At 42.7% G+C, this 14,083-nt stretch overlaps 2 protein-coding genes across 3 annotated transcripts in view; one reads left to right on the top strand and one right to left on the bottom strand.

Annotated features, from left to right (window-relative positions):
• LOC125768535 (serine/threonine-protein kinase NLK) overlaps nt 1–14,083 on the top strand; it is a 78,312-nt gene that overhangs the window by 14,434 nt on the left and 49,795 nt on the right. The gene's annotated exons all lie outside the window — the stretch shown is intronic.
• On the bottom strand, nt 5,366–7,682 carry LOC125768539 (uncharacterized). Its single transcript, XM_049436336.1, has 3 exons — nt 6,996–7,682; nt 6,261–6,685; nt 5,366–6,166 (listed from the first exon to the last, which is right to left on the bottom strand). The coding sequence occupies exons 1-3, from the start codon at nt 7,215–7,217 to the stop codon at nt 6,046–6,048; spliced, it is 768 nt and encodes a 255-aa protein (XP_049292293.1). The 5' UTR covers nt 7,218–7,682; the 3' UTR covers nt 5,366–6,045.

Genomic DNA, 14,083 nt, shown 5'->3' with positions numbered 1-14,083 from the left:
GTATTGTGAAGTAATGAGTTTCTTCCGTAATGGGATGCTGTTTGTGCACTGTACCGTGCTCTTCGTGTACCAGCTAGTCTGCAGGATAGTTACCCCAGATAATAGCTGCTTTTGACGTAATCTTTGCTCAACCATCTTCTACATTATTCGGTGGGCATTTAGTGTGCATGTGAAATGCGTTCGTTCGTAGACGAACAAACAGGGATGAAACTCGTCCTATTTCTTAGTTTATATTTTAAACTTTAATCATATGTTTGTAAAATAGTATATTTAATTTTGTTTTTCTTTTCTCTCTTCTCTTTTTAGGTAAGTAGCAGCGATAAAACTATTCTGTGGCATGTATTGTCAACGGTCGTGAATTCAAAAATCCCCCACACCCAGTTAGGGAAGGAAATGGGCAATAGCGCACCTGAGCTCATTGCGCAAATAATCACCAAAAACCGAAAACTGGCCTTCAACAAAAATGCTACTGCCGGGCTAATAATAATGAGCCTAACGTTGATTAGGATGCGGATAAACTTCTTTCTTTCGTTTCGAGAATCGCAAACGCAAAGCGAAAAGCCAAGCATTAAATCCAGCCACTAACAACAAAACCGGCTTCGGTAGAGCACTTCCTTCCCATCATCACGCTCGGTACACGCAATATCATCATTCGGGCGGGGATTTTACGTATGCCTAAAGCATACGCGCGTACCGGGTTACGACGCACCATCATCAGCACCGCCAGCGAACGGTGGGCACACCAAGAGCCACCGAATCAAAGCGAAACGCGGTGCGATGTCGACGAGCCTTACCCCGGCCGGAGGGAAAAGCATTAGAAAAAGGCGCTAGAACGAGCTCTCGATTATCGGCGTGTTCGTTTTGGTTGTGTTTTTTTTTTGGGCGGTAAGGAAGCAGCGATCGGGAGCGAGATAGCATAAACAACACACCGCGAGTGTATTGAACTCGAGTCGAGTTGGATTTTTTCATTATCATACTGCCTTCAATCGGTTTCGAATGGGGGGGTTGTTCGTTCCAAGTGTGCAGTGGTTCACTGCGCACTTATGTGCTGTATACGAACGCCATCAGCGCGAACCGATGCTCTCAGTCGAGACGGGAGAGACACCGCACCCGGTTGCGCCACCCAGTTGAAAGGCCACGAATGGGGGGGAAGGAAGGGACATGTACTGCTTTGGTTCTTGCCCCCTTTGTGTTCCGGGCAAAAGGCTCAATCTGTAGGGGGATGAATGGTGAAACGGTTCGAAAAGATTCCGGAGCAAGAGAGAGAGAGACCGAGCAGGATAAAATCGAACGTGACTCTCCGCACCGAGCAGACAACATCGACCAGAAGGGACGAGCGTGCTTCGGGGTGTATGTATGCGTGATGGTGGCATGATGATTCTCTCCCTGGTTGAACTACCAGCCGTAAACGGAAGCCTTACAGCGGCTATGCGCGCTGGGCATGGTATAGTTGGAACCCTAAAAATGTACTTTTCTCAAACCATGCCAAGGGATGCGAGCGGTTCATTACAACATATTCCCGGCGCGTGTGCCGTTCTGCTGTTCGAGGGCATCCGGTGGGCATGTACGGCGGCGGGGTGAAGCGACGAACCGGACTGTTTAGGGAGGCCTGCCTGGTTTTGTCGTTGTTGTTGTTATTGTTTTGGTTGTATGGGTGCGTGCTGCCTCGTTCACCAGAAACAAGAATAGTGCTGCTGGACTGGCACAAGGGTTCATCGTTTACGGATGAGTTGTTTCCCGCTTTCCCGCGTGTGTGTGTTGGTGGAAAAGTGAGGGTAATTCAGCGTCCCATAGGCTTCCGATTAGATTTTTTTTTACTTTCCTTCGCTCTCCTCGGATGGAGACCAGAAAAAAAGGGCGAGAATGAAACTGGATTTAAGTAAAACACGGCCCCCGAGCTGTCGCGGTAAAGGAAAGGCAAGAGAAACGTACCAGCTGTTGTGATGGTGTACGGTGTTAGGACTTTTCATGGAACGCATCCGGTGTCGAGGATGATGCGTTGTATCAGGGCCGGAAACAGGTTTTCTGCTAGTTTGCGTTACGTGAACGATCGAGTATCTTGTCGGGGATTAATTTATTTATTTTTTCTACCTCAATTAAAACAGGAAAAGAAATCAATTTTGTCTATGCATGGTAAAGATGAATCCTTTTTCAAAATATTGTTTTTTTTTTTTATTTTACAACAACAGATGCGCTCTATGCATTGGGAAGGTGCGTTTTTTTGGATAATAACAATGACACATTGTGTTGAAACGATACACATTAACAGTGCCATAAAGAAATGCAATATTCCTTCCGCTAGCCATACATTTTGTCACATCAATCAATTTTATGTGTCATATCATGATTGTCCGTTTTTAAAAGAAGCTTTTTTTTATCCACACGCATCAGAATCCATTCGATCGAAATTAGTCGAAATGATTGAATCTTCCGATTTTGAATGTATTGCCCCAAGGAAAAAATAGCCCCCTTTTTCTACCTTGACTTCTTCACAACCAAAACTAAAGAAATCGTCTATCGGGGTTAAACTTATGCCTGTTGGTAAACCGTTTTCGGGCAGTTTAAAACAAACTCGCCTCAACTATTACTGGAACCGGTGCCGTAACGAAACCTTACGATCTAATTATCGGGCACAAACTTCGTCTTTGTGGCATCCGGATAGACGGCAACCAAATGTGCGTTAAAAAATGTGAGTTTCATGGATCGCTTTTATGTTTTCGTTTTTTTTCCCCTGCTCTGATGCATTCTTCGTCCGTCATCGGTATCAATTTCCCGCGACGGTCGTAAAAAAAACACGGGAGCCCACTGATTTCTTCGAGCTTCAGTTGTTTAGGTTTCAACTTGTAGATGCGTTGTGGTTTTTTTTTTTGCTCGGCTTTAGCCCAACCCGAACGAACGAATAGAAGAAGCAAAGATCGATTGTGTTTAAATTGGTATCATCTTGCCCTTTTAGAAGGTTGTCTTTCGTTCGGTTGAATGATTGTAGAACTTATCTTTCTGTTCTTTTTTTTCTGTGTCTCTTCTCTTCCCGTGCCCCAACCATGGGAAGATTCTGATTTTTCTCACAATAAACATGATATTTATTATTCATCGCTCCGGGATTGATTCCGGTTGATATTGATTGAAAGGGCATTTAGGGGCAGGTAAGGTGTGCGTGTGTCTCGGTTTCTCATAAGGACGCTTTTCTGTGGCACATGTGTTTAGTGTCTATTTTTCTGTGCCCTTCGTCAAAGGTAAATCTATTCGGTGCGGTTGAATAGAAAGCTATCAGCATTCCCGAAATGAACCACCTCCGTAGAAGAAGTATTTGTATTGATGAACGATATTGTAAAGAGAGATAATCGTGGATTGAAAAAAGTGTACCTAGTCGCTTCAAAACATCCCGGTCGCGTTACTCACTTACATGTGTACGTTTCGAAGCCATTACAGCACGTTAGAAACGAAACTTCACAAACAACACTCAAACGCTTGCGCTTCAAGAGAGCTGGCCGGGGTAGAACTTGTTCTTCGCTTCTCGTTCCGGGTTCACAGTAATGCACACAAGGGTGGAGTTTTCCAACTCCTGGTACTCCAAGCGCCCACGATGGTTGCCTCGGTTGCACGGCGATGAAGATGATGAGAAACGTTCGTTCTCTCAAGACACACTCCACAGCGGATTTGAGGAAGTTTGTCAGATTCATGTTCTGGTTTCGGCTCCTGTATCCTACCCGGTAGCAGAAGCCACACGAAGACCGGCTGGTCTCGAAGTCCAGTGACGTAAGGAAATTTGAATTTCATGCTTTTCTTGTACTTGTACACCCCGGGTTCGCGCTGTTGCGGTTTTGTTTACTTCGGCCCCCTTCTTTCCAACTATATTTTGGAGAATGGCCCCAGGAGCAGATCTCTTTCGGATGTCTTACGACAAGAATTTTCTCACACACCGTCCTCCCAACAAAAAAAAACCCTTCGAGGTTGGGTTTCATATTGTTTATTGCACCGTACCCTCGATTAAACCCCAAAGCCGTAATCTCCACCGGCATTGGAGCAAGCCTGTTTGCTTAGGTTAACCAGTGTTGAATTTTCCATGCAAGAATATGGACCGTGCGCGTGGGATAAAGTTGGACAGTGGGAATATGAAATTGAATTTTCTGCTGCTGCTGCTGCTGAGAGTGAGAGGAGTTCCTGGACGAACCGGTTTCATGTGTATCGTGGATGAGCTTATTATCTGGAAGCAAGTAGGAAAAAGGTGTGTTTTTTTACAAGAGAATAAGTTTCCCCACAAGAACATGATTTCAATTATGATTTTAATTGGTTGTGCTTCTGTTTTGTTTAATAAGTATGTAAGAGCTTTTGGAATAATTATATTCATTCTCGCTATTCTTTGTAAACATATTTGAAGTTTAAAAAAAGGTTATTTTACAAACAATAATATACCCACGGCAATGTTGTCCGGATTGTAATTGTAAAACAGTTTGACAGGAAATTTCAGAAATCTGATCTTCATCCTGTTGAAGTGTGACACTGCGGGCGGATGTATGCTCAACAATGTTTCATCCTGTTTAATACGTTAAAACTGTCGCGTTCGTTGAGAGATTCTTCGCTATAAATAACTCCTATTCTATGGTATAATAGTTCCCTTCTTGCTTGCTATTCTATAATAACTATATTCCCTATTGCATGTCTAAGGTTTGTTGTTTGTAGTTTTTTTCTGAATCAAAATTGTTGAATGGCAGAATAAATACCATTTGTACGGTAAAACCGTGTGAATCACCTTCAAGTGATCCCAAGCAAATAGAATATATATATGCAATTATGCGCCCACAGACACACATGTACAAAGATAGGCAAAAAAAATGCAACAATCGTGGCCAAGTTGTTCGATGTGTTTTCGCACCGTATGTAAATTCGACCGACAATCCGTGTCCGTTAATATTGTGAACGTCTGTGACATAGCGCACATGGTTTGAGGAGTGACAGAATACTGACTTCACCGTCACGTTCGTGTGCCTCGTGTATCTCTAGGTGAACGTTTTTGCTGACGTTAATTCTCTCGGTGACGTGATGATCCTATGCGCCTGTTGTTAGTTACTACCGAGCATGTACTCAATGTTTCTGTTACAATATTATATTTTAATTGCGAGTTTAAAGATTTCAGCACTTAATCTAAATCGTACCTGTTGTCGTGGAAGTTATTGAACTTGTCGTCAGCAAGCACTGGTCAGTGTCCTGAAAAGAAACATAAAATGTTGGTTAGTGAAACATTCTTCAATTTAGAATATATTTTTAACATATTCTTACCTTTTTGGTCATCTCCTTATTCTTAATTTTATAAATATAAATAATATTTATATAGTTATAAATATGTTTTAATCATTCTTTTTCCATATATAATGAAACTCATAGTTCTTCTAGTTGAATTTGCATTGTTAGACATTTTATATTTATTGTTCAACTTAGTTGCCTTCACATTTGCTCTCGTTGAAGCAATTGAGCCATTGGCTTGGTCGAAATAGAGTTTGCAATTGTGTTCGCCACTGAATTCCTGTCAAGCGTTCATGTTAATTTTGTTTCCTTTCATACCATCTGGCAAAGGGCAGGAGATGTGTTACTCCGTTCGTATTACTTGTCTACTGGCTTTGGCTATTTTGCTGTATGTTAGTGATGTGACTCGATCGCGAAAGATCGTTCAATCATCAATCAAAATTTTAAATGTTCATTGTGCTATCATTTAGCTAACAGAATCGGTATAAACAAAATTTTTGAAAACGTTTTAATGAAGATATTTCTACAGTATTTCGGGGAAGGATGGGCGAAACGATAATGATTTAAGATTAGCAAATAAATTAAAATAAATATTACATTTTACAATCGGTTGGTTCGAAGTTTTCCAGTCTGCCGGGCATCCAGAGGAACTGAAGGGCGGTCAGAAAGTCATTCCTGGTCCTATTACCGATCGATTCGATTTCGTCATTTTCGTTGTCGCTGTCGCCGCTGTTTTCCTTCTGGAAAACCCCTTTACCCCGTTCGACGGGTTCTGTTTTGGGAGGGAGCGTTTGGCACCAAAATTTACATCTGGGCAGCATACTGCTGCTGAGGCTGCTGCTGCTGTTGTTCGTAGTAGTACCGGTAGGGATCAACGCTGGCCGGGGCGGCCGCCTTCGAGGGGCGCATCACGTAGGCAGTTCGTCTGGTCGAGAGAGTTGAAGGGAGGGAAAAAGATGAAGAAATAATGATCCCATTAGATGGGTAAATTCTTTTCGCTGGTATCTTTCGTCACTTACCGGTTATCGTGTCCGGATGCGTGCACCTGGAAGCTCGTCTCCTCGTGGTGATCGTGGGCGAAGATTTTCTTCAGCGCCAAAATACCGGCGATGGTGAGGGCCACCTTCGAGATGACGAGTGCCTTACCGGCGATGGCAGCGAGCGCCTTCAGACCGATCGGACCAGCGATACCCATGGCGGTCAGGAAGGCAGCGATCAGATAGCGGTGATGCTTGTTCTGCTTGTTGCCACGGGCTCCCTCCTGTTGGCGCATATCGAAACGGACGACATGGGTGCGCAGGAACTGCTCCACCTTGTCCAGCAGCGAACGATCGATGGTGCTCAGGCCGCTCATCGAACGGGCATCGCTCAGCAGCGGTACGGTGACGTTTTCGGCCTTATCCTGCTTCACCAGGGCGATTCCATCGAGCAGTGGGATGGATTCCTGTTGTGTGGAAAACGCGAAAGATGGATGTAGGAATTTGAGCTTTGTTGGCCTATGAAGTTTGGGTTATAACATCATGTTTCTTCTGCTTGATCAACCTCTCACGCTAATAGGAACTCTTCTAAATTTTCACAACCAAAGTTCAATTAGGTCAGAATTCTCTGAAGAAATTGTAACTCTTCAGAACTCAGAACTCTAGCTATTCAGAATTCGGAATTCTAGCTCTTTAGAACTCAAATTTCTATTCTTCTTCAGGATGGTTATATTCGTCACAGTATCACTACTCTAACACTTATCACTTGGTGCTCACCATATCAATAGCACGGGAGATGGCGGTCAAGGCCTTGCCCTTGAGACAGCCGGTGAAATCCTGCTTATCCTGGCAATCATCGTACACCTTCTGCAGCACGCTCAGCTCTCCTCCGCTTGGTTCGTGTTTAACCGCACCGCGAACACCGGCACTAGCGCAGAGGGCCGTGGCGATGACTGAGGCAAGCGTCAGATACTTCAACATCGTGCTACTGCTGTACATTCTGCTTTTTTGGGATGTTTGGATTACTTCGTTCTATTTCCACACACACTCGAACCTGTGACACGCACTGGGCTTAGCACTACGCGACAAAGCTTCTCAAAATCACGATCACGTCCCACACTACTGCTGCTGAGCTTCACAAGCGTTCAATGTTTATCGATCGATGCAACTGCTGATACTGACTTGAACAATTGATACGCGTCCGCTTTTAAACAAAACTGAATGCTCTGTTTAATCTGCGAATTAGGCAGATACACTGCACTGCACCCGGGGCGGCTTTTCCCTTGTTTAGCGAGGAAAAGTGCACCCACGCAAATGTATCTTTTGCTCTCTTTTTTTTGTTCATATTCCTTCTCGTCGTGCAACCATTTTTCGTTTTCGTTTTCGTCTCGAGTCCCTTGTGGCGGTACGGCACTCCGTTAGACGACGCATCGGGAAAAGCGGGAAAATCGTTTTGCGAAAAGCCGAAGTCCCCCTGCGTGAGAGAGAGAGAGAGAGGGCAAAGAAAAAAAAAGTTAGATTCCAAATGTTGGTGCCTCCTTATTTTCACATTTTTCATTTTCAACCTAAGCTTGCGTGGAAATGGAGACGGGCGAGTTTTCTTTTCGCAAGTTTGCTTCAACGTACCAGATCTTTGATGCAGTTTAAACTGTTTTTTCCTGTGTCGTCTTTCCTGTTCACTGCGCCGTATGTGCAATGCACTTTTTTTCCTCGGCTTCCTCGGTTGTTGGCACATTTTTTTCTGCACTCACTCGAAACGGACATTGTCGGGACCGTGGACGAGGGCAGCAAACTGCGTCCGTCAAATTTTAGACACAGCGGAGAGAGAGAGACAGCTCACATGATTCTTCCAAACTATCGGCAACCGATTGGCCCTTTCCTCTAATGGTTAACAGTTTTCATATCTGTCTGGTTTAGTGTAAGCATAATCGTGTAACTGTTTTACATGGTCGGCTATTTTTTTCTTTTTACTTTCTCTTCTTCACCTTCACTGGTCAGTTTGCGGGTGTTTTCAGATTTGCGGCATATAGACAGTTGTTCGCCAAGCGTGCAATAATGCACTTTGCTGTGTCAGCCATCTATGCAGGTACAATGGTGTAATGAGATATGCGTTTGGAATAGAATTTATTGTTCGTTGCAACTTTAAACGTTCTTTTAACATTGATTTTTTGGTAGATTTAGCAAAATATCTAATAAAATTCAATGTGTACTGGTGAAGTGAAGAAAACCTGAAGGAACGGTAGGAGTTGAGATAATATAGAAGATAGTCGGCCTCAGCACCGACTTCGTTCGCCGAAATTCGAACGCCGCGGCACTCAATTTTCACTCACCTTCCTCTAGAAGGTGCTCATTCTACCGCTCGTTTTGAATATGAGTGATTTTTGAAAAAAGTGAATCTTATGACGGTTACGTTCGTTCCGTTAGTATGAAAGAAAATCCCTGACGTTTTAGGTTGCGGATTCGGGTAGAATTTGCACATTCAATTACGGTTTTTCGAATAAATGATGCAATATGTTGCACATAGGTCAATGTTTGAAGATTTTTATAATGCTGATAGCATTTTGTGTGAAAAAAACCATTTTTTTCCAGAATACAAAATTTTTTTTTATGGGAACTCTACACGAAGCTGAATTATTCATTAACCCTTTTCACTCGAGCGGAGCCGGTCCGGCGGCCAGTCGATTCTAAGTGCCAACTCGAATTCCAACGAAATTCGACTGAATGGAAAGCTGCACGTGGTATTTAAAGGGACAAAAAGGGACTGCCAAGTTTGTTCTGACCGTAGCGCGCCTGGAGGAAGGCGAGAAGTTACATATTGTTGTGACATGTGTTCAGACAAGCCTAAGATGCACCTTGGCTATCATTTTATAAAATATCACACCAAAAATAAATTACAGAGTGTAATAATTATCAATGTTTGTTGTCTTCGGTATGTAGATGAATAAAATAGTGAATTTGTATTACTTGTATACGCTTACAAGTCCTTACTAGGGGGGGACGGTCCGGATGGGATTTGAACCCGGTCCTGCCGTGTGCTATATTAGGTTTGCTATTTTATACTTACAATCATAGTGATGATACTGTAAAATTATTTCCTGTTTAGGTAAAGCAGGGGACGATCTTTCGGTTTCCTAATTTTTACATGAGTTCCATCAACGCACATAATTACGTCCTCAGTCCCGCTTTTCAAAAGGAAATATTCCTTAGTTTCTTGTCTCTCCTGTTCGTTCATAGCTATGTTTATCCAATCCCCAACCAATGAGTGAAGTGGTTGTAATGTACTACAACCTTACTAAAAGTTGTTTGCGCCATTGCGATATGAAAATCTTTTCCAACACCATGTTGGTATCTGCCATTCGCTAAAAAATTAATACATGCTGCTAATTTTTCTTCTTTTGTAATTCCATGTGCTCTTTGCGCATCAATCGAAAAATCGTGACCATCAAGCAAATCCATGAAAATAGATTTGGAAATCCGAAAGTTATCAACGAATTTGCAATGTAATATCCAAGTGTGTAATAAACGGCAAGAAATTAAATCATCGTTTGCGTACGCTGTTTCAGTCAAAGCAAGAGGATTAGAGTTATATTAAAGATTCCTCCTAGGTGTTCCTAGTTTCTGCTTCGACTCGTTTTCTGCATTAATGGAATTATATAGGAACTGCATTTCAAACCGAATATTTTCACTATCAGCAATTTACGAATTATAAAACTAGGCGCTCTTAAAGTTTAAAACACAATGAAAAGCAAAGACGCGCTTATGTTTTAACAAGGAAAAAATTTAACTTGAACGACCAAGTATAAATGATAGATAAACATATTTGAAAGCACAGACATGCAAACCTAGAAATATCAGCACTTGAGCCGTGAAGTAAAGACGTGCTTTTAAATGTCATGGCGCTCTTATTTTCGTGAGCGCCGAACGGATTTCGGCGAACGAAGTCGATGCTGAGGCCGAGTACCATTACTTACATACAATTCGGACCCACGGTCCTAAAACCCGCTCCAAAAACGCTAAGCCACGCTCGAGGTGAAAATCTTCAGATGTTTGACCCTTTGGCTGGTGTAAGAACAATCCGTGAGCCGTAATACTAACGAGATATTTGAAATGTACCATGAATACACAATTGTTCAACGAATAAGACTCGTGTGAATGTCCTAGGACGACTCAGATTGTGAAGTCTTCCACATGAGATAAAATAACGTATGATAAACCCAAATTGCCCATCTGGACCGTGTCCTCCATAGCAAGGACTGACTATCGGGCTATGTGGTCTAGTAAATCAGAAATAGCCGGCGTGACCTAAGAGGTCGTTAAGCTAAGAAGAATTCAAAATTGAGGTAAAATTATTGCAATGATACTGATGGCTGTCAGAAAGGCCGAAACATAGATATTCGACGATTCCTCTTGGTGGAGGCCTAGTATTGTCTGATAAACAAGTAAAAGGAGTAACAAATCAGCATTTAATGTAATTCATATTGGAAAACGAAAAGATTATCCAGATTGACGTACAATTTTACCGTGATAGGTGAATTTCCGAACAGTGTCTACTCCTCTAAAGGTGGGATTTTTTCTGATGTGATGGGTCAAGAATTGGGTGCAATTCAGCATAACCCAGAGAAGGAAGACAATTCGTCATTAGCAGTAAATAGCATTTGGAAATGGGGAGGACATGCGTTGAAAACACGGCGGGGAAAGAAACAACACAGAGAGACCAAACATGAATGATTATGGGCTAATACGACCGTGAAATATGTGCAACATACATCCATCCATAAGTATGCGTTCGTGTCTCGTAAGTGAGCGCACCTCGTTCAAGGTAAGAAAGTGCGGCATATCCGTTTGGAAGGAAAACGAAACGCCAAATGTACGCACTGTACTGGAAAATGCACTACCACTTCGTCGGATCTCTCGGTGATGTTGGAGGAACGGACCCACACGCATACACACACCGAGAGGGCGTAGTATATCATTAAATTAATATATTTGTTTGCATGGATGCGTTTTTGAATTTCCCTTTCTTATGTACACATGTGTGTGTTTTTTTTAAAGTTACTTCGTTGCACTGTTGCGCAGTTTTATGTGTAAAGATTTTTCTTTCTTTAGGTACTAGACCTAACCGTTAAGCCCTTCACCAACAACGGGGCAAATACATGTTGATTTATTGTACCGTATTTTCTTATGTGAATTTATTTACTGATTTATCTGCACAAGTTAGCGCCATCCGGTGTTGTGTGCCAGTTTAAATGTCTAGTCTCAGTTCCGGATAATGAGCTGCTTTATGGAAAATGAAACTAGAGTAAGGTGCGCTCGGGAGTGTTTGACAAAACTTTCAACATCTCGAATCGCCCAACGAATTGTGTTCCGGTCCAGGGAGAGCGAGAGATCCGCGAACCAGGTTAAGTTGAAGTAATGTGTGAACATAACATAAAAAGATCTCCACACAAATACCCCCCCCATACGAGGGACGTGGAGTTGAGGATGCATGTAAAATGCACACTGGTCATCATTAAGCCGGCGCGGTGTAGTGTATCTGAGCAGGGGAAAAAATATAAAACCATCCTGACACAAACTTATTGATTATCACGCTTGGCGTGTGCAAATAAGATGCAATATAGTTTCGTGGGGTAAACCATCAATAGAATATAGGTTACCAGTATAACCAGTGCCGGCAGTACTTTTGTAGTTTAGTTTCTGGCAGGGTGGAAAAACGAAGCTTCCTGTGGTCTAGTTTTTCATGTATGAAGCAGCAAAGCTAAGCTTATAGCAAACAACAGCTCAACACAATGTCCATGACAAACGCCCTTCAGCTGTAAGTGTTTGTCCGTTGATTTCCATAATGAAGATGTGTAAAGTGGTGCATCACAGGCAGTTGAGAATCACGAGAGCGATGCACATTTAAATTAATATTTGAATGTTTAGTTATTGCAGATTGTTTTCAACTCATTTGTTTATGTACGATTTCTGAGACGTTCTTCATGCGTCAGTAGATGCGAAAGATATCAGACATTCGATAGATAATAACACTCTTTAATGTCCGCCTTATGCCTAAGTCATCCGAAGTGCTTTGGTGAACTTAAACTATCGATTGGAACGGAATTCGAATGGAACGATTCGATGCTCGATGATGGGTGCGTGCTAATCATCGACAGCTACCGAACATTACCATCCCACTTTAGAATCGATTTTGAGAGCATTGAATGAATGACCAGGCAACATATTCAAACATCATTTCCAAACCGTAAGACATTGGGTAGGCATCGTTGCCAAAGTATGAAGGAAGAGAAGCGTTAGCATCAAACATTTTCAACAACTCCGCAAATCCTTTAGCACTCGGAGGTTCCCCCCCCGATATCAAGGAAACCGGTCGAATGTATGCTTTTGCTGGGGTACGCTGTCGTTCTCGTCTGCTCCAACGGTCATTTAGTCGTTCGGATCTCGCAAATCTTGCCAACTCTGCCTCGTGCGTATTGCGCTTCAGATTGACGGACGGATACAGAATGGTCGATCGCACTTGGGCATTTCGGTTCAACGATCCAGACACAGTTTTCGGTCAACGTTCGAGAATGCTATGCGATTTAAGATTTTAACATGTTTTTTCACACTCTTCTTTTTTCTATTTCTGTTTTTTTTTGTTTCTTCATTTGTTTTGCTTCTTGTTTTGGGTGCAAAACATTTGTATCGTTTTTTATCTCTCTCTCTCCTTTTCTTCCGCTCCTAATCGACTTGACTAAGGTCTTTGGCTTGTGTAAAGGGTGGAATCCTTGTTTTGCGGTTGGTGGCACGGTAGATGTTGTTGGCTATTGGCACTGGGAAAGATATTTGTTGCTTTGAAGCGAGAGAGAGAGGAAAACGCGCCGATGCGTAATAAAAAATACCCCCCTCAAACGCATCGAGCTTACTTTCCGGAGCAAGGAGGAATGTGATCGGATTCATGAGTGATTTGTTGAAACAAAAAATCATTTCAAGCAACGAACCCCGCGGTCGCACGGGCTGGTTATGTTCCAGGGTTGAAGGTTGATTAAGTTTATCGATTGATGGTGGGCATTTATTGCCTTATCTTCCCTTTTCCTCTTTTAATACCTTCTTGGTGGAGAGTGATCTTCACGTCACGGGGAACAGGTGTGGAAGGGATTTTAGACCAATCTCGTCGTGTGAAGGTCGACGCCACTAACACTTTACCTAATCACTCAGAATGATAGCGCTTCAAAGCGGGGTAAATGTATTCATTGTTTAGTATTTTTTTACAATATTGAGAGAGATTTAACAACAATATTTTTAACTAATATAAGCTTCAGATACCTAACAATCGATGATAAGCGGTTGAGAGAGTTTTCATCTACACACATCATTCGCGATTCGTAGCAGAACGAAACAGATACACTAGATCGATCGCTAAACACTCTGCACAGCAAAACTTGTGGATCAAACCCGTGCTAAATTACATTTCATTCATTCATCATCCTCACTTACATGGTTTCGATCAGCCAATTCCAAGTGTAAATTGCCAATGCAATAAGACAGAAACGCCGTCAATCAGGAAGAAGGTAAAAAAGAGCATACAAAACCAAACAAAAATCTCCACTCCATTACTGCAGCCACTGCGAAAACGTGTTAAACCGGGAATACAGCCGGCTACTGCATCACCAGCAAAATCCCGTCCAGCTAAAAATAGCGGGCGGGTGCGATGCGAAAAATGTTGAACATTAACGTGCCCCCGTCAAAATGCGGTAACTGGCGTGGAGTCTTGGAGGATGTAGACGAATACCGAATGCCGCCATAGTTCGCAGTGCGTCTGCCAAGGTAAGATTGCATTTGCAGCAAAAACGTCCTCTTTTATGCGCGCGCCCCGCGTCCCCTGGTGG

This window comes from Anopheles funestus, chromosome 3RL, assembly GCF_943734845.2.
Source record: "Anopheles funestus chromosome 3RL, idAnoFuneDA-416_04, whole genome shotgun sequence".
NCBI lineage: Eukaryota > Metazoa > Arthropoda > Insecta > Diptera > Culicidae > Anopheles > Anopheles funestus.
This window is presented reverse-complemented; position numbering and strand designations above follow the sequence as displayed.